Raw genomic sequence first — 21,717 nt, forward strand, 5'->3', positions numbered from 1 at the left:
ATCATTAAGAAACTGTCCTTCCGCAAGGTCAAACCCATTGAGGCATCCCCGGAAGCTACATACCAAATTCTTGTAAAAAAAGTAAAGGATCATGTTTGCTAATCGCGTGTAACACCAGTGGCCGTGTACGAACAGCAGCTTGCTGAGATGTCTGAACTGAGAAAGCGCAAAATCACTCGCCAGCACAGCCTGAAAACAAACATGAAATAAATGAAATACAGCAACCGAGAAAATAGCTACAAAATGAAGTCAGGAGCTTTCATTGACCACTCCTGCATCCCACTGAAGCTGACTGCACAAGTCCCATTGGCCAAAAATACAAATATATGTCTCCACAAAGGTTTCCTTGTAGAAGTCATGGTCTTGTGTATACTGTTATACTTCTCTCCCTTTCTAACTCATCCTCCACTCATCCTCTCTTTCCCTTGATTCGGACCCACACTCGTCAATCATCATTTATTGAGCAGTCTCTTATATGCCAACTAATCCACCCTCTTAACATGAGGACATATTTTAGTTCCTCACGAATCAAGGAAGTTGTTGATCTTTGCACTAACAACTCATAAATTATTACACTGTTCCCATGAATGACTTCTGTGACAACTAAAGCCACCTGAATGAATCCTCTTCAAACCTCTTCAGATATCTACCTGAAACTGCTTCAAACATGCTCCACGAAGATGCCCATGGTTGTACAAATTCCTAGGTCCTCTGATTTCAAGGAACATTCTCCTGGTATATAATCTGATTTCTTAGGAACGTATGTCCATATTAGAACCTAATACAGTGTAAATATGGCTCTTAAGGCCTTTGCAATAGTATAATAGAATTGTAGAGCTGGAAGAAACCATGAGGGTCATCCAACCCCCTGCAATGCAGGAATTCTGTCCGCAGACATCCCTGAGTGGGCATGAACCACCAAGCTTCTGGTTAACAGCCAAGACACACTGTCCCACAGGTTCCCTACAACACCATAGTACTTGTATTTCCAATAGATCAGCTCTTTTGACAAAGACCTCTTGCAAATTCTAGGGTTTGGGGTATTCAGCTTTTGATTCCACTAACAATATACCGTATTTTTTGCTCTATAAGACGCAACAGACCACAAGACGCACCTAGTTTTTGGAGGAGGAAAACAAGAAAAAAAAAATTCTGAATCTCAGAAGCCAGAACAGCAAGAGGGATTGCTGCGCAGTGAAAGAAGCAATCCCTTTTGCTGTTCTGGCTTCTGGGATAGCTGCGCAGCCTGCATTTGCTCCATAAGACGCACATACATTTCCCCTTACTTTTTAGGAGGGAAAAAGTGAGTCTTATAGAGCAAAAAATACGGTATTCTGCTACCAATAAGTGTTATGGCTCTCACAGTCATCAATCTATACGCAATACTGCTTCCATTTACAGTTCTCTCAATCTGTCCTACCTGCATGCCTTCTTGGCCAGCGATTCCAATTCCAACATCAGCAACTTGGATCATACTAACATCGTTGGCACCATCACCTTCCAGGAGAAGGAAAAGAACAATGTTGCAATGAAACTGATTTGGGCAGGGGTGCGCTAATGCACTGCACACAGACTTGACGAAAGAGAAAAATAGATTGAAATTTCATGGCCTCACAAGATGCGATGTTAAATACAAGTGCAAATGTCATCAGCTGGGAGAGCTGGTAATTATCACTGCAGACATCAAAAGAGGAAATGAAGCTTTTCCTTCCCTACTGCTGCACGTCAAATGCAAATTTATGTCTAGTTTGTTCAATGGTTTTAGAATTATTGTCAAGTTATAGGCATTATAAAAAGGACTCTATAAAGTGCAACATGAAGATAGGGGGAGTTCATGTTGGCATATTTAATGAAATAATGAGAATTTTAGGAGAGTAGATTTATAAAATATGCAATATTTATTGATAGTTTATGTGGCTATCTATCTAGAGAGCAATTCTAAGTTTGCATTATACCTGGATCTAGATATGTTGGGTATTGTGATAAATGTTTTTATCATATGAAATTAGTGTATCTGATGTAAAGAAACCTTATAAACGAATTACTATTTTTTGAAAAGTGCAATAAAACTATATTGCCAACACAGCTCATGATCTACCTCATTGGCTTGTTGGTTGCATTACTACCCTGCACAGATGGGGAATGACGACAGCATCACATATTGTTGGCCTTCTGTGTGATAGCATCTAATTTGTGAATGCGCTCCCTGGGCAAAGGAAAACAGGCACCAATGCTATTCGTGTTTTGGTGCCAGGTAAAGATGTTTCCATGAGTACTTTTGAGATATGAGCCTGCTGGATCAGACAAGTAGCCCATCTAATCTATCTTAATCTATCAGAACGCATCCATCAGGATTAGCAGCCATGAACAACCTTATCTTCCATGAATTTGTCCAATCCTCTTTTAAAGCATCCACACTGGAAGCCATCGCTGCCTCTTGTGGGAGTTAACTCTGGAATTATCTGTGTGTTGTGTGACAAAGTACTTTTCTTTTGTTCTGAATCTTCCAACATTCAGCATCACTGTATGTCTACAAATTCTAGTGTTATGGGACGGGTGTTCTGCTGCTACAATTAGGTCCCGTGGGTGCTTTTATAATGGGAAGGCGGGCCAAAAATATTTTGAACAAACAAGTGAACTTTATATGGAGGTGAGTCATGATTCTCCTTTTCACCTATCTCCCAAATATGTAGAACATGGGCTGCAGGAGAAAGGTTATGTGGTCGCCAGAAATGCATGCTAACCCCCCCCCCCCCCGCTCCCCGGTTGCAAATAATCCCAAGAGTTTTGACAGAGGAAGTCCCACTGTGGTGTTTTCACGTAACATATAAAGTCACCTTGAAATTGTTATTCTGAATGAGAGTATTGAAAATATTCTGACGTACATAGAGCAAGCTTCCCTGCTTACTGCAATCGGAAGGAGGCAACTAGAGTGAAAATGCCTGGCTGATGCAATTGTTACATCAGACAGACTGTCTGGCTGTATCTATGGAGCAGCAGGGCTTTTCAACTAGCAGATCCCAGTTGGGATTCTACAGCCACGTTCTGCCATTTGCCTGCTGGTTTGCTCTGGTTTGTGTCAATAGTTATCCCAAGGAAAATCTAAGGAACGTACCTTTAATGCAGATGTGGGGATCCTGTGGTCCTCCAGCTGTTGCTGGATTACAACTCATTTCAACCCCAGCCAGCATGGCCAGTGGCCAGGGATGATGGAGATCAGATATCCCCCATCCCTGCTTTACAGTGAAATAAAAGGTGATGCTGTATAGCATATATGCTGCTCCCTTGCAAGAGAGAGATGACTCACCTACAGCCAATGTCATCACCTTCAGTTCCTTTCGGATCTTTTCCACCACTCGGCTCTTCTGCAGAGGGGTGGCTCGGCAGCAGATGACAGCCCGTACACGTGTTGTGAGCTGCAGGAACTTGCTCGCCACACTGTCGTGCAAGGCAAATTCTAATGTTGCTCCATCTATAACTAGGGCAGCAGTGAAATGTGGAATTTGAGCAACCGATGAGGTTGGGATTCTCAAATGGTTTGCCTCATAGCTTTCTTTCCACTTGATGTCTTCCAAAATCTTGTCCATCTTCAACGAACAGGAATCCTGCTTGGGAAAAGGGCATTGGTAGGTTTTATCTAGGATCAGATTCTTTTGAGTACGTATTAAAGCTTCGCTTTACAAGTCACATCTCAATAGCTGTTAACAGCTTGTCAGCTATAGATGTATCTTGAGTGCGTTCATTAATGAAAATGATCCGCCGTTTTTAATTCTGCAAAAGATCTGCATGGCCATGATAGGGAAAGCCATCATCACAAAGATTCTGGGCCAGTTTGGATATTACCATAAACCGGTTTATGATGGAAGGGGGAATAAGCCAAAGGAACGACTCTCCATCACAGCCATGAGATCAGAAGCTTTCACTTCCATTTTTGATTAACTGCAATATGTCCAAACCCTATACTATAGTCTACCTTAACTATGGTTTGTGGAAAGGAGCCAACTTCAGAACCCATACCTTGAACTTGGCTTGTTTCAAACATATTTTAAGACACTGTTTGTCAGGTTCAGATGAAGCAACAATATGGTTAATCAAAATGGAAACAAAGGTTTCTGTTCGTTTCATGTCTCCAGCAGGAATGCATTTAAAATTCTGAGGCTCACTGCAGCTTGCTCCTGTTGCAATAAACCATGGCTTAGACGAAGCAGCTCACTGTCACGTGAGCAAGGGTTCGTTAAATGCTTAAGAAATGAGCCACACACAGAGTTTACATTTAGCTAGGGGCAGGAATCCAATGGCTGAAGGAAACACTGGAAAGAGATATATCTTGCAATATGTTTTTTAAAAATCTGATTAATGGAAGGGGCTATATTATTAAATCGTGATCCATATGCATGTGAGTAGTTAGTTTTTTTATTTAAAGAAATAAAATAAACTCATCTTACATAATTCAGCTAAAATAAATGGGATCTGCAGAAGTGCAAGGGAAATTTCTGAGAGTTTATAGACACACGGCTCACTAAAATGAATGGGAGCTGTACATGAAGTTGTATGCTGCTTTCTCAATAATACACAGTGGGTTTGAACTGAAAGGACCTTTCCTCCCCAAAAATCATAATTAAATATAACCATCCGCCATGGATGCTTTAGTTGAGATTCTTGCATGGCAGGGGGTTGGACTAGATCATCATTGAAGTTCTTTCCAACTCTACAACTCTATGATTCTATGAATGTGCAATTAAAAGAAACATAACACTGTCTAGACCAGTGTTTTTCAACCACTGTTCCGCGGCACACTAGTGTGCCGTGAGATGTTGCCTGGTGTGCTGTGGGAAAAATTGAAAAATTCGAAAGATTTTTTAAAAAATAAAAATTCAAATTTTCGCCCACTAGACGGGCGCCGGACTGTGTCCTGGGTATGGGGGGGTGGGGTTTTTGACCCCACCCTCGGCCAGCAGGGGCGCCGATTGGCGCTCCTCAGGGGGACACCCTCCACTTTTCTGATGTCCGGGCTGTGATTGGTCCAGACTCCAGCCTGGACCTATCACAGTAGGACATCATCTTCCGACTTCCTTCCCGCCCGAGCACAGTGTGCGCAGCAGCGGAGAGAAGAAGATGTCGTGACTCGAGTCACCAGGAGGACCGGAGAAGTTGTCATTTTATTACTCTTCAGTCTCCACTGAATGCCTTGACTGGGTTAGGGACCCTTATAGCTCAGCATCAGTTGGTGGAAAGGACATGACTTTACAGGAGCAGGAGGAACGAACTGAACTGAGACAAAATTGTGGTTTCAAGCTAAGATTTGCTGATCTACCTTTGGACAGTTTTTGGTTGGATACTGCCAAGGAGTTCCCCCTTCTGGCAAACAAAGCTATTTTGACATTGCTCCCATTTTCCACTACATATCTGTGTGAGATGAGCTTTTCAAGCATGATTGCTATAAAAACTAAACACAGAGAGAGACTGAGAGCTGTTGACGAAGAGCTACGTGTGTGTCTTTCTTCGATTCCAGCCAGAATATCAGCTTTGTGCTCAGCCAAACAGGCCCAGGTTTGCACTGAATAAAGTATTTTATAATTTTTCATATTTCTGTTTACTTACTATTTCATAATAAAGTAATTATAAAATACTTTCTTTGTGTTTATTTGATTCCTATTCAAGAAAATTACTTTATATATAGTCAATATAGGCACAGAGTTACATTTTTTAACATTTTCTAATGGTGGTGTGCCTCGTGATTTTTTTCATGAAACAAGTGTGCCTTTGCCCAAAAAAGGTTGAAAAACACTGGTCTAGACAACATTTTTACTGTGATTAGTTCATCAGTCTTCAAGTGAGTCATCTGTGAAAACAAAGGCCTGAATTTCTAACAAACAAAATATCCATTCCTGCCATCATACAATATTCTTTTCAACCTGTTGGCTTTTTTTCTACGGCAAAGCATTCTCTGTCCCAATTTTTAAGCAATCTTTAACAAGTTATGGCTAGGATTAGTACTGGATAATGTGAATAAAGATATTTCCATCACGTAAAAGGGAACTGGCTTCCCATTTGAAAACACTGACTACTTTTAAGAGAGAACACAAAAACACCAAGATTTTTTCTGCATTAGGAAATGTAAGTAGATTAACTTTCTGGAATGCTGCATGTAATACCATTTTAATGAGATAATTCTTAGCACATTAATGGTAATCAAACACGGCTGCAGGGAGATACGACAAAGAGCAACTTCCAAAAACTGAACTTGTTCCAATTTCCAAGACAAAGCTCCTAGTCCGACATCCATAGAGCTAGTGTAGTTTAGCATTTAGCCCTTGGAAGCATTTTAACAACGTTTTGCAGTGTGTCAACTTTCTGCGCAAGGCAGAAGGACAAATGAATTGGTGGCTGCATTTAAATAATTAACTGCCACTTATGCTTCTGTTCAGGAGTACAATTGTACAAAGCCTTACAGCTTAGACACTCACATTTAACATAAAATACTGAATTTATAAAGGTCATCCTAAAAATATATATGCAGTTTTTAGAAGCGAAGGGAACACCCCAGCTGCACAGACCAGTGTGATGCCATTGGCCAAAAAGGAAAGGAGGAGCAGCAGCAGTGGGGCGAGATGGGAAAGACAACTGCAAGATGAATTGGGTAACCCAAAGCAAAAACCGGAAGAGGTCCGGTGGATAAGTTTGCTGCTGTTGTCGTTTCTGGCCCTGCGGTCATACAGCAATGCAAACAGTTCCAGCTACAGAAAAACCAAATGCCACACGCACCAGGCGATCAGACTGCAGGATGAAGATGAAATCACTCGGTGCCAGTAATCTACAGGAATGTGCTATGTTGATGGCTGTCTCGCTTTTATCGCCAGTCAGCATCCAGATTTTAATTCCTGCTTTTCGGAGCGCCTCTATGGTTTCTGGAACACCTTCCTGCAATCGGTCTTCAATCCCGGTGGCACCTGCAAAGCAGCAATCAGTGGGATTAGTTCTGCACCGGCTGCCAATTCATTTCCAGGCCCAATTCGAAGTGCAGTGCTGATCTATAAAGCCTTACAAGGTTCAGGACCTCAATATCTTAAGGAATGCGACTCCCCATACAAACTGACCTGGGCCCTGCACTTGTCATCTGAGGCCCTACTCTGTGCCCCCGCCCCCAAGAGGTTTGGAGGATGGTGACACAAGAATGGACCTTTTCTGTGGTGGCTCCCCATCTGTGGAATGCTCTCTCCCCAGAGAGGCTCACCTGGTGCCATAATTACACATATTTAGGCAAAAACATTGCTCTTTACCCAGGCCCTTGATCATTCAATAATGTATGGCCTGCTAAATGCGTGGGAGGGGACTGTTATGATTATTTTATTATTATGTTGACGTTTTATTGTGTTTTTAATATTTTGTTAGAAGCTGTGCAGAGTTGCTGGTGAAACTCAACCAGATGGGCTGGGTATAAATAATATCTTCTTCTTCTTCTTCTTCTTCTTCTTCTTCTTCTTCTTCTTCTTCTTCTTCTTCTATCTACCATTAGGCTCTGTATTATGTTTTTATTATTATGCTACATAAATTATGTTCTTAATTTTGTACACCGCCCTGGGATTTTTAGATAATGGACAGGATATAAATCAAATCAATAACAATAGCAGAAAATAATTAAAAAATGCAATTAAGTATAAATACTACTCAGCAGTTGGGAGTGGCTATATAGAGCTGAGAAATGCCAAGTTTCTCCTAAGCAAAAATATGCTGAGATTTAAAGTTCATAATTTTTTCCCAAGTGGGATTGCAAAAGACTTATTACCATTTCAATTACCAAAGGTTTCTAGGCAAAGTGGCTATAATTCCCAACTCCTAACATGAGGTAAATGATGAGGAATCAGCTTATGTGCTGATTCGCAACCTAACACATTTTACATGGGAGAGAATTCCCCGAAATGTTTGAGAAATCAGGAGAAATGATATGGAACCAGGATGAGTTTGTGGTGCCTTGGTCTGAACCGTAAAGGATATGGAGTAGTTTCTCTAACAGAATCAAAGCCTACGAAATCATGTATCCTAACAGCAACCTCAGTTTCTCTGATTGCTGGTCCTTAGGTGGGAAACGGGCCCACCTCATGTGGGCAAGTAACAAAAACAACCTTTAGTGGAGGGAAAACCCCTCAGGATGGAATTCCTCCATCCCTACCAAATCAGCCGGATGAGTACTGAGTACCCTCAGATACCTGTTGAGGGTAAAAATTGGAAAATTGGGTGGTAGGAGGGGAAATGGAATGCAATGTCTGGAATCCTGATCAGAAGCACTCCTTGCAGAGACCTTCCCCTTTCAGCCCATGGAGGGGGAATTTTGTGGTATCTGATAGCCCCTGGGATGCCCTCCCAGGCAGGGCCAGCCCATCCATTAGACAGGGTGAGGCCACAGCCTCAGGTGGCAGAAATTCATAAGGTGGCACCCACACACCCTGCTGTCTCCGCCATCAGCGCTGATTTCTGGAGAAGTTTTGCTGGCCATCAGTGGTGGCGCAGTGGCACTTTCGCCTCCAGGGAATGCTCCCAGGAGCCACCAGATTGAACCTAAGTCATCTACTCTTCATTCTAAAAAATTATGCTCCTTCTTCCGAACCCCATTAAGCAGCAGAACAAATGTTTAGATTAGTTTTGCAACTTCAGAGAATTTAAGTGAGACGGGGATACAGTCCAACACAAATGTTAAGCATGTTCAAGCCCACTGGGCTAAGTGCATTTGATGGAGCTGCATTCATTGATAAGGTTTGAGCCTATACAGTGGCTCCTATAGTGGTACCTCGGGTTAAGTACTTAATTCGTTCCGGAGGTCCGTTCTTAACCTGAAATTGTTCTTAACCTGAAGCACCACTTTAGATAATGGGGCCTCCTGCTGCCGCCGCGCCACCGGAGCATGATTTCTGTTCTTATCCTGAAGCAAAGTTCTTAACCTGAAGCACTATTTCTGGGTTAGCGGAGTCTGTAACCTGAAGTGTATGTAACCTGAAGCATATGTAACCAGAGGTACCACTGTATATTTAGGAGTTTAGCAAAACAACCATAGAATCATAGAGTTGGAAGAGACCACAAGGGCAATCGAGTCCAACCCCCTGCCAAGCAGGAAACACCATCAGAGCACTCCTGACATATGGTTGTCAAGCCTCTGCTTAAAGACCTCCAAAGAAGGAGACTCCACCACACTCCTTGGCAGCAAATTCCACTGTTGAACAGCTCTTACTGTCAGGAAGTTCTTCCTAATGTTTAGGTGGAATCTTCTTTCTTGTAGTTTAGATCCATTGCTCCGTGTCCGCTTCTATGGAGCAGCAGAAAACAACCTTTCTCCCTCCTCTATGTGACATCCTTTTATATATTTGAACATGGCTATCATATCACCCCTTAACCTCCTCTTCTCCAGGCTAAACATGCCCAGCTCCCTTAGCCGTTCCTCATAAGGCATCGTTTCCAGGCCTTTGACCATTTTGGTTGCCCTCCTCTGGACACGTTCCAGCTTGTCAGTGTCCTTCTTGAACTGTGCTGCCCATCTTCTTCCCAACTCACCAAGCAGTGTTAATTTGTTCTCAAGCTTCTGCATCGACTCAAGGAGCAGATCGTCCCGACACTCAATGTTGTGTTCCGCGGCATAATATCCTTTTAACCATTCGTTGTATTCCTCATCAGTCAACACCTGCAGAGTCAGCAAAGAGCCGACATCACCGTACTGATCAACGTCATGCAAATAAAGCCATTTTAAAATAATAGAGAATTCACAGCATTCATCTCTCTAAAGCAAATTATATCTCCAGATATATTTTTTAAGAGTCCCTTTGACCATTTGCAAGCGGTCTTTGGCCAACACAATGTGTGACAGAAGGAGAGGTGTGGAAATTATACCAATAGGTGTGTGGGGGGGGGGGGAGATAAGGGCTAGAGCAAGAAGACAGCATCATTTGGCGCAAGGAGGGAGGCGAAAACTTGCCATCCACTTGCAGAAGCATGATGCACCAAATAATAATAATAAATAATAATAAATTTTTATTTATATCCCACCCTCCCCAGCCAAAGCCGGGCTCAGAGTGGCTAACAACAGTAAAAGTAACACAGTTTACATAAAATCACAATCAATTAATTGAAATACATTCTAAAATCAATTCAGAATCAAATTAATGGCAACCATTGGGCTAGAGTTCTATGAGGATTACCAAAGGACTGGTGCCTTGGCCAAAGGCTGGTGGAACAGCTATGTCTTGCAGGCCCTGCGGAAAGATGTCAAGTCCCGCAGGGCCCTAGTCTCTTGTGACAGAGCGTTCTACCAGATTGGGGCTGCAGCCGAAAAAGCCCTGGCTCTAGTTGAGGCCAGCCTAACCTCCCTGTGGCCGCAGACCTCCAAGATGTTTTTGTTTGAAGACCGTAAGGTCCTCCGTGGGACATACCAGAAGAGGCAGTCCTGTAGGTATGAGGGTCCTAGGCTGTATAGGGCTTTAAAGGTTAAAACCAGCACCTTAAACCTGATCCTGTACTCTACCGGGAGCCAGTGCAGCTGGTATAGAGCCGGGTGAATGTGATCCCGCAGCGAGGACCCCGTAAGGAGTCTCGCCACGGCATTCTGCACCCGCTGGAGTTTCTGGGTCAGTCTCAAGGGCAGCCCCACGTAGAGCGAGTTACAATAATCAAGTCTGGAGGTGACACCAGAGCCAACTCTTTCCTTCCTTCTTTCCTTCCTTCCTTCCGCCTTGTCACTCTGAGCTCCTAGACTGGCCAGCTGGCAGTCAATGCACCCATCCCTGCTTTTTTATGTGTTTTCTGAACTGCACTCAACAAAGACGGTGGCCTTTGCTGCTTTTTCCCTCGCAGCACCATATACTGGCTGAATTATTTCAGGTTGGATATAAACTGAGTGTATGCCTAGCAATGATACATGCACACCAAATCTACAGTATTTTGGAGGTGGCCCCGTGTCACTTACATAACTACCAAGCTCAGTATTTGAGAGAATGGGGGTGCTGCAAGAATTAAAACATTACTTCATTTAAAGGGAATAACAGAGTGTGTTACAATGGGGCTGGCTACAGAACTATACGACTGAGACAGGCATCTTCCACTATTACAACAAACCACCCAAATCAGTCAAATTCCCAATTTTTTTGTTTCTCGAAGTGAGTTTTTTTCTGGTACAGCATTGCTTGACAAATGCAATTTATGTCAAACCAATGTTTTGAGAGCAAAATCCTGGGGAACGTTCAAGCTATGTAACTGCCTATCCTCCACTGCCATCTATTGAAAGTAAAATAACAGGCTTAAAATAACAACAAATCCCTCCTAAAAACTCCCAATATTGATACTAAAAAATAGCTAAAGAAAGTCCTGACACATGCATGCAGTTTACTCGTTCATTTAAATGTTGGGCGTGGCTTCATTTAACCATCCCTTTGTAGAAAATGAACTTGCCCTTCCTTTGAAATCAGTTTGTGATGGGAAACCATGTGGCCAGACCATATCCGTATGCTTTCAACTGTGGTTTGGACACAGATCATGGAGAGGTATGTTTGAAAATTCTAAATATTCCATATATAATCTGTTGACCAGTGCTTTGACGACATCCTAAACCGAGAAAAAGGTGCCCCCACCCAACTGGACGAGCCTAAACCCCAGATCTGCTGGCTAGGAGTTAGGAAGAAACAGAGGGGCTTCTCCAGCAGAGAAGAGCTCGACTCGCAAAGGACCACAGCAATTGTGGAGCCTTCCACTACACCCACAGACAGCTCTGAAGCTCTGATGACAGGTCTCTGGAAGCAGCAACTGATCCTCCACCCAGTTTAGGAATGAACTGTAAAATAAATAGCACCCTATTCTTTCAAGAATAGAAAAAAACCCAGAATCGCAGAATTGTAGACTTGGGAGGGATTGCAAGTGTCATCTAGCCCAATTCCCTGCAATGCAGGAATCTCAACACAATGCCCCCCCCCCAATCTGAAACCCCACCAGACCCTGCTTAGCTTTGCAAACGTGCTAGTGGTTTTATTGCTGGCACCAAGGTTTTGCCAATTCTGTACCGTTAACCATTAAAAGAAGTATCACCTTCATAGCTACACAGAGAGTGCGCAGTCCTTGTGCAGCATAATCATCCAAATGCGTCTGAGTTCTCTCCTTAATTCTTTGCATCTGCGCATCAATCTTTTTAATACCTGAGATTTGAGATAATGAAAAGCAGGAAACGTTAAATGCTAAACACAGGGGTCATCTATGTAAAAGGATCAAATTCCTGAGGGTGGGCAGCGGTGGGGAGCTTTGTAAAATATTCTGAGTGAGATCCTGAGATATAAAAGACGGCAGACTACCTAAAACCTTTTTTGAAATGACTGACAATATGGATTTGATTGACATTTGGAGGACAAAGAACCCACTAGGAAGAGAGGGAACATTCTTTTCTGAAGCCCAACTGACCTGGACAAGAATCGACCAAATATGGATTTCTAGAGGCCTGGCACCTAAGGTCAGAAAAGTGGAAATCTGCCCAAAGACCTGTTCCGACCATAATGCAGTAAAGATGGATATGACACTATTACCAACTGGATCCTTTAGATGGAAGATGAATGACAATTTGTTTAGAGATCAGGAAATTACCAAGAAGGCCCAAAAAGTTTTGAAGGACTACTTTGAGATAAACATGAATAATATGGTGGAAAAAAGAATAATCTGGGACGCAAGCAAAGCTGTAATGAGGGGATTCTTGATACAACAGAATGCAGTAAAGAAAAGAACACAAAATGAGAAAAAAGATAAGATCCTGGATAAAATAAAAGAATTAGAGAAGAAATTAAGAGTGAATCCGAAGTCACAGCCAACTCTGAGAGAAATTAAACTTTATCAAACACAATATTCTAAATTGATAAATCAGGAAATTGAATGGAAGGTTAAATTAATGAAACAAAAAACGTTCGAGTCGGCGAATAAATGTGGAAAACTGCTAGCTTGGCAGTTGAAGAGAAGACAAAGATTAAATACTGTTACAAATTTAGAGGTTGATGGAAAAAACATTCAGAATCCAGTGGATATCAGAAAGTGCTTCCAGAGATATTTCAAAAAATTATACACCCAAGGGCCGCAAGACGATGTTGAGATTAAACAATTTTTGGCAAAAAACGGACTATCTAAATTGTCACAAGAAAATAGGACAATCCTGAACTCTAAAATAACACGACAGGAGATCGAACAAGCCATCCAGAACATGCAACTTGGCAAATCTCCAGGACCAGATGGGCTGACCTCCAAGTACTATAAGACATTAAAAGACTATTTGATACAACCTTTGATGGAGGTCAGCAATGAAATTATGGAGGGGAAGAGGGCACCGGAGTCTTGGAAGGAAGCGTTTATCACATTAATACCAAAGTCGGAAGCTGAAAAGACACAACTTAAGAACTACCGTCCCATCTCTCTTTTAAATGTGGATTACAAAATATTTGCAGACATTTTGGCAAATAGATTTAAAAAAGTTTTAAATGAAGTAATTCATAAGGACCAGGCCGGCTTTCTCCCAGGTAGACATCTGTTTGCTAATACAAGGAACATTATTGACATTTTGGAACTTTTGCAAACAGATATAAATACAAAAGCAGTTTTAATTTTTATAGACGCGGAGAAGGCCTTTGACAATATCTCCTGGAAATTTATGATGGGAAATTTAAAAGAGATGGGAGTGGGACGGGGTTTTGAGAATGGGATTGAGGCGATATATTCAGAACAGAAAGCTAAACTGATAGTTAATAATGTGGTTACAGAAGAGTTTAAAATTGAAAAAGGGACACGACAAGGTTGCCCTATTTCCCCTTTGTTATTCATTTCGGTTCTGGAAGTGCTATTGAACATGATTAGAGGGGATCGGTTGGTGGAAGGAATTCAGGTCGGTCAGAAACAATATAAATTAAAAGCTTTCGCAGATGACCTGGTTTTGACCTTGCAGAAGCCAGAGCCCAGTACGAAAAGAGTATTACAACTGATTAATGACTTTGGTCGGGTGGCTGGATTTAAACTAAATAAACAGAAAACTAAGGTTTTGGGGGAAAATTTGACTGATACAGAGTCAGAACGGTTTCAGAATGAGACGGAACTTAATGTGGTTAAAAAAGTAAAATACCTAGGGGTAAACATAACAGTAAAAAATCTAAGTCTATTTAAGGACAATTATGAAAAATGCTGGACAGAAATTAAGAGAGACTTAGATAGTTGGTCAAAATTGAAACTTTCTTTGTTAGGCCGAATTGCTGCTATCAAGATGAATGTATTGCCAAGGATGTTGTTTTTATTTCAAACACTTCAGGTTTTGGACAAAACGGAGTGCTTTCAGAAGTGGCAGAGAGATATTTCTAAGTTTGTCTGGCAGGGCAAAAAGCCCAGAATTAAGTTTAAGATATTAACCGATGCAAAACAAAGAGGGGGCTTTGCCCTGCCAGACTTAAAGTTGTACTATGAAGCCGCAGCGTTCTGCTGGCTAAAAGACTGGCTACTTCTTGAAGACACTGATGTGTTAGATTTGGAAGGGTTTAACAATGCCTTTGGATGGCATGCATATTTATGGTATGACAAGGTTAAAGCAAATAAGGCCTTTAAGAACCATGTTGTCAGAAAATCATTGTTTAATGTCTGGACAAAATATAAAGACTTGCTGGAAAATAAAACACCAAGGTGGCTTTCACCTTTGGAAGCCAAGGCCCGAAAAAGACCCAATATGGAGGCTAAATGGCCAAAATATTGGGAAATACTAGAAAAGGATGGAGACAATTGGAAATTGCAGAGTTTGGAGAAAATGAAAGACAAAGTGCGAGATTGGTTACATTACGCTCAGATTAAAGAAGTTTTTAAAAATGATAAGAAACTAGGGTTCCAGGTGGAGAAATCGAAATTAGAAACAGAATTGCTAGAACCAAAGATTAAGGTACTTTCAAGGATGTATAACTTGCTGTTGAAATGGAATACACAAGACGAAACGGTTAAATCGGCTATGATAAGGTGGGCACAGGACATTGGGCATAATATCATGTTTGAGGACTGGGAGAGGTTGTGGAGTAATGGATTGAAATTTACTGCATGTAACGCTCTGAAAGAAAATGTAATGAAAATGATTTATAGATGGTATATGACCCCAGTCAAACTTGCCAAAATTTACCACCTGTCTGATAATAAGTGTTGGAAATGCAAAGAGTGCGAGGGAACGTTCTTCCACCTCTGGTGGACTTGCCCTAAAGTGAAGGCGTTCTGGGAAATGATTTATAATGAACTGAAAAAGGTATTTAAATATACCTTCACTAAGAAACCAGAGGCTTTCCTTTTGGGTATTGTCGGCCAAGGGGTGGCAAAGAAGGACCAGACATTTTTTATGTACGCAACAACAGCAGCAAGGATACTTCTTGCAAAACATTGGAAAACTCAAGATCTACCCACACTGGAAGAATGGCAGATGCAACTGATAGACTACATGGAACTGGCTGAAATGACCGGCAGAATCCGTGACCTGGGAGAAGAGAGGATTGAGGAGGACTGGAAGAAATTTAAGAACTATTTACAAAAGTATTGTAATCTGAGTGAATGCTAAATAAGATGCTAGATCAAAATAACTGAGCACCACTAAATTTAGAAGTTTTTAAGAAAATAAGTAAGATTGTGAAATTTAGCTCCTTCTGAGAATTATAAGATTATGAAATATAGAAGGGATATAAGAATTTAAATAAGATGATAAATTGCTGACCAAATGTTACAACGATGAAGGTGGGAGCGGGAGATGTGAGGAAGTCCAAAGAAAATGTGAAAATATGTTAAGATCAATGTTATATTGCTTATTATGTTTATTTTTATTGTAAAACCTAATAAATTGCTTTTAAAAAAAAAAAAAAGAGATCCTGAGATATAATAGGGAAATTTTTTTGACAGGTGCTACTTGTGCAATCTATGGAGTCCAGTGCCCTGGGGCCTAGTTATGCTAAAATGTACCAAAATATTGTTTGCATTTTTGTGGTGACCAACGGTAAATAAACTTGACTGACTGGCCCTGGCATTTCAGAGACTTATAAGACTTATGTTTATTTGGTTCTATGTTTTCTGTTTGGTTTCTCATATCGCTCAATGTTCCGTATAGACTATATAAAGAGTTTATGTTGATGTCATTGTGTTGCCTTGGATATTACTGGCCCTTGCATTGGGCAGGTCTTTTGCCTGGCGGTGGAGATACCTTGATCATGAACGTGGTTTTCCTACAGTAAGGCAGCAGCTCATGTAAAATGTAGTGGCACGACTGTTCACTAGGGTACAATATCTCTATCAGAATACACCATGGCTAGAGGCCCAAGTGACCTCAGTTGTTAGGAGTGCCTTTTACAACCCTTAGTTTGTAAGACCATTAAGGGCATTCCTGGATTGAGATAGCCTGGCCACTGTTGTCCATGGACTGGCAGCCTCTAGATGGGATTGACACAACACTCCATTGGCTATTTCTCAGATTACGTACAGACTCTTGAGGTTTATGAAATGTCTGAATTGGAGGTTAAAGGCTTCTGTGTTTGCCAGTGTTTATTAGAAAGCTGACTAGAGCGTCCCCCATACCTGTTTTGGATTTGATATCCCGCCTTTCACTCCCCTTCAGGAGTCTCAAAGCGGCTAACATTCTCCTTTCCCTTCCTCCCCCACAACAAACACTCTGTGAGGTGAGTGGGGCTGAGAGACTTCAGAGAAGTGTGACTGGCCCAAGGTCACCCAGCAGCTGCATGTGGAGGAGCAGGGAAGCGAACCCAGTTCACCACATTACGAGTCTACCGCTCTTAACCACTACACCACACTGGCTCTCAGAAATACCTGTTGGGTCTTTCTCCAGCAAATCCATCATGACAGAGTCTGCTCCTTTGGTGTAGACGACGATGTGGTTCAAAATGGGGTGCCTCACCACAATGGACATCCGTTTGCGGACGGAATCAAAAGGCAAGATGTGCAGCAGCTGAAACGTTAACAGTCCCAAAGGTTCCAAGTGTACCGTCACCAGCTCAGGACTCCTGGACTGCAAACGGCATTGGTAAGCCCTGGCAGCGTAAACCAAGGCTGCTTCGTCAGGGCTTTCTGCTTCATAGAACAGATCGCCTTCAGGAGATGACCCAGCCCCGGTTCCGGGTGCCAATTCTTTTGATCTACTCGAGGTCTCTGTTTGGTCGTGCCCTGAAAGTATGGAGCTGGTTGGGCTTCCGGACGAAGAGCTTTGATTCGAAAGAGATGATGGAAACTTCACACGGAAAATGGACAGCTTCTGTGAACGCAAGCTTTCAGACTCTGATTCGGTTATACCTGAGCTTCGAGCAGAGGTGGGGCTTATTTTTCGGGCAGATAACTTATGGAAAATTTGCTTCAGGTCCATAAAGTGTGAAGTGGGAACTCGGTTTTTGGGAGTCCATCGCCTCTGTAAAAACAGGAATAATAATAATAATAATAATAATAATAATAATAATAATAATAACAACAACATAAGCAGCCATAAAGGATACAATCCAAAGACCTGTACACAAAACAGACAAGCAAAGCCTCTGTATTACAGCCAACACCTTTTAACATGTTGAAACCAGATCCTAAGCTCCCTTAGAAAAGAAATAAAAGTTTAAGACTCCTATATGTTAAAGTATTGTTCTAAGAAAGATATGCCAATATGCTTAGAATAAAAATGTAAAGTATATGTATGAATGGGAGAAGAAAAGAGATAAAAGAAGTACAAAGTACAAATAACGATACATTTGGAGAATGCAAGGATAAATGTGAAGCTAGAGATTTAAAGAAGTCGAATTGTGGCAGAGGGGAGTTGCGGGTGGGTGTGGGGAGTACTATACAATAAGTATATTTGTTTTCAATGTTTTTGAACTGGTTTTTTTACAATTTCATTTTTTCTTTTCTGTTGATGCTCTGCTTTTGCGGTATTATTTAAATAATAATAATAATAATTAATAATAAAAAGCTTAAGACTCCCTGAGGAGAAAGATCCTAAAGTTTCTGAGACAACTGACAGCCCTATGGCTCTTACAGTTTAAAGTCTGAAAGCAGTAGAAAAAAATTTATATATATTTAGATATATAATAAATTTATCTATATCTATATATCTATACCTATAAGTCTGAAAGCAGAGAGGAAGAACAGAGGAAAAGAATGAACAGGAGAGACGAGGGCTGAATACAAGCATTTTTACTTTATGTAACTTAAGACTTTATTTTATAAAAATGACTTGTGGCACTAAAAAGACTAAATGACTTATGACATAAGCTTTTGTGGACTAAAGTCCACTTCGTCAAATGCACAAAGTGTGACCTTCAGTTGCAGAAGAAATCGGATCGCAATTTGCGTGAATTTAACTTGTGGAATTTCAACTTTACGCTCTTGGCAGCCAGAGTCTGGTTGAAATCCCACAAATTAAATGCACAAAAGGCAGAGAGCTTAAAAGCTCCTTGCCTTGCTTGCCGGGCTGTGGGAGGCTCTCACGAGATTTCGGAGGGCCTCACGAGATCTCGCACTGGCTCTAAGAAGGTAAGATAGCTTTTGTGTGAGCAATTCCAGGGGGTTGTTTTGAGTAAACGCAATTTTGGCTTTACACATTGCCACCTACAGTATAGGAGAGGGCAGAATTGAAAGCAGTGAGCTGAGGGGAGCTGAAATGTAAAAAAGTATAAACAGTGACTATTTAGTGTCTAAATAGTCTGAAACAGACACAAAATCAGCACAGCGACTCTTTGCAACAGCAGAGGAGGTTTCTGTGGCCTTTTAAAAGCCTCAGCAGCCTATTATTCAGACTTACCCGGTCCAGTATAAAAAAGTCACTCTATATCAGAGGTTCCCAAACTTATTTGGCCCCCTTTTCAGAAAAAAATAATAATTACTCAGCACACCCCTGGAAATCTACCTTCTTAAAGCGGACAAACAGAAATATCCAGTGACAAATTTGCATTCTTTTATGTATCTATATTTCTACCTACGTCCTACAACTGGGTATCACCCACTTTGAGAACCACTGCTCTATATATTAAAAAAAGATCCACATTGGTTCTCGTCTAATTTTTACTAGCTGTTGTCAGGTTCCAGGGAATCGGATCCCTCCATGGTGGGCAGCCAAGAATCAGATAAACAAGAAGAGTTCTTAAAGGTAAAGGTAAAGGGACCCCTGACCATTACGTCCAGTCGTGACTGACTCTGGGGTTGCGGTGCTCATCTCGCTTTATTGGCCAAGGGAGCCGGCGTACAGCTTCCGGGTCATGTGGCCAGCATGATAAGCCGCTTCTGGCGAACCAGAGCAGCGCACGGAAACGCCGTTTACCTTCCCACCGGAGCAGTACCTATTTATCTACTTGCACTTTGATGTGCTTTTGAACTGCTAGGTTGGCAGGAGTAGGGACTGAGCAACGGGAGCTTACCCCATAGCGGGGATTCGAACCGCCGACCTTCTGATCGGCAAGCCCTAGGTGCTGTGGTTTAACCCACAGCGCCACCCGCATCCCCTGAAGAGTTCTTACCAAGCCTTTTATTCAATATTCACAGAGAGACAGACAGAAATGCCATCTCTGGTGGATAATGATGTTGCTCCAAGTAAAGTCCCACCCCTCTTCATCTCTCCTATTATACATCATCCCTACATTGGCTGATCTGTGCTTTCTGCTTCTGAGCTTTCTGTTCTCCTACTCTCAACGCCTGCCGGGTCCTGGGAGGGGGTGGGCTGGGGTCTGGAATGCTTTCCAGAGACACCGAGTCTGTCAGCTGTCTCTCCCCTGGTGCTTCTTCTTCTTCCTGCTATTCCTCTCCCAGCTTCTCCCCTCTGCAGCCTCTGAACTGTGCCCTTCTGCAAATCACTGTTCTAAATCTATACTGTTCTCCTGTTCTCGGAAAGGTTCAGGAGAAGGGAGGGGCGGTCTCCACCGTTCCTCCTCAGTCCAGCCCCTGACATCTGCACACTATGCATAAATTCACCGGACCACAAGGCACCACCAAAACAGTGTTTTCTTTTCTTAAAGCCAGAGGTGCTCAGTCTGCGACTCTCGAGACGCTGGTGGATTTCAACTCCCATCAGTCCCGGTCAGCATGGTGAGGGAAGATGGGAGCTGGATTCAGGCAACATCTGGAGGGCCACAGGTTCCCCATCCCTGCCCTAAGGAAACATGAGAAGCCAACGGTCATCATTTATAAATGACGGCTCGTCTCCCCTCAGTGTAACCAAGGCTGCAAGGCACTAAACAGAGTTATTACTATTCAATAGCCAGGCTGCGGTGTGCTGCAGAGCATATCTGTGAGCAGGCAGCTGGCTGCCAGCTCCATCTGGAGCGCAGGCTGAGACCCTACCTGCCCACAGACTGTCTCGCCAGAGTGATGCATGCTCTAGTTATTTCCCGCTTGGACTACTGAAATGCACTCTACGTGGGGCTACCTTTGTAGATGACCCGGAAACTACAACTAATCCAGATTGTGGCAGCAAGACTGGTGACTGAGAGTGGCCGCCCAGGCAGAGGGCCTTCTCGGTAGTGGCGCCCGCCCTGTGGAACGCCCTCTCATCAGATGTCAAGGAAATAAACAACTATATGACTTTTGGAAGACACCTGAAAGCAGCCCTGTTTAGGGAAGTTTTTAATGTTTGATCTTTTATCGTGTTTTTAATATTTGTTGGGAGCCGCCCAGAGCGGCTGGGGAAACCCAGCCAGATGGGCGGGGTATAAATAATAAATAATAATAATAATTGCTACACACACATTATACACACACACATATATAAGCACCAGCAGCATCTCTAGTTTCTCCCCTGCCTTACCTTTCGCTGTGGTTGATCAGGCGTTGAAACAACGACAGTGTTGCAAATCGACAGAGCGATGAAGAATTCGGCGATGTACACTATCTCTGGGGTTAGCCCTACCGTCTCAGATATTGTATAGGATTTGAAAGTGATCCTCCTCAACTTCCTTTCAAGGAGTTCATCTGGCACAACATCAGTCTCCTTGTTGGTCAAGCAAAAACAAGGACGGTAAGGTTCTTGTCGAAATTACTGTATTTTTCGCTCTATAACACGCACCCGACCATAACACGCACGTAGTTTTTAGAGGAGGAAAATCCGTAGGCATGCCACCCGTAGGCATTCCCTCCATAACACGCACAGACATTTCCCCTTACTTTTTAGGAGGAAAGAAGTTGAGTGTTATGGTGCAAAAAATACGGTATCTTCGCCTTCCCCAAAGGTGGAATGAGCCCACGCTCCTGGAAGACTCAGCTTTTCAGAAATTTTATTCATTTATAACTCAAGTGCGCAGGCTAGTTCTCCAGCATCTCGCAACAACAACAAAAATGCAAATCCGTACAGCGCTACAACAGCAATCAAGTACTAAATTGTTTCAAAACGTAACAAGGCAATCCGACAAATAACTACGTTTCATCAAATGAGCATTATGACATTTAAAAGTCATCAGAAAACCACTGATCAATCATTAAAACACAGCAAGGAGTGATAAATATAATGAACATTCCAATGTAACTGCATGCCATTGGAGACCGAGGCTGAAAGGCTCAAAGTTCTTCCTGCAAAAAAATTATCCCTTGCTGCAGATGGATTGCTTAGAAGAGTCTTGTGAAACAGCCACTGCCAGGTTACTTTGGGATTGTGAGAACTGCATAGATATGTAAAGGACCCCTGGATGGTTAAGTCCAGTCAAAGGCAACTATGTGGTTGTGGTGCTCATCTTGCTT

The 21,717-nt window shown here is 42.3% G+C and overlaps 1 protein-coding gene across 1 annotated transcript in view; it reads right to left on the reverse strand.

Annotated features, from left to right (window-relative positions):
- Positions 1-21,717, reverse strand: part of ATP10D (ATPase phospholipid transporting 10D (putative)) — a 65,483-nt gene that overhangs the window by 12,343 nt on the left and 31,423 nt on the right. The window contains exons 12-19 of the mRNA XM_081022217.1: positions 20,792-20,974; positions 16,828-17,419; positions 12,061-12,167; positions 9,544-9,670; positions 6,766-6,950; positions 3,308-3,605; positions 1,421-1,497; positions 64-189 (exon numbers count right to left, since the gene is read on the reverse strand). Coding sequence (XP_080878343.1) covers positions 64-189; positions 1,421-1,497; positions 3,308-3,605; positions 6,766-6,950; positions 9,544-9,670; positions 12,061-12,167; positions 16,828-17,419; positions 20,792-20,974 — 1,695 coding nt within the window. The remainder of the gene's footprint in view (positions 1-63; positions 190-1,420; positions 1,498-3,307; positions 3,606-6,765; positions 6,951-9,543; positions 9,671-12,060; positions 12,168-16,827; positions 17,420-20,791; positions 20,975-21,717) is intronic.

Source organism: Podarcis pityusensis, assembly GCF_964106645.2.
Source record: "Podarcis pityusensis genome assembly, chromosome: 9".
NCBI lineage: Eukaryota > Metazoa > Chordata > Lepidosauria > Squamata > Lacertidae > Podarcis > Podarcis pityusensis.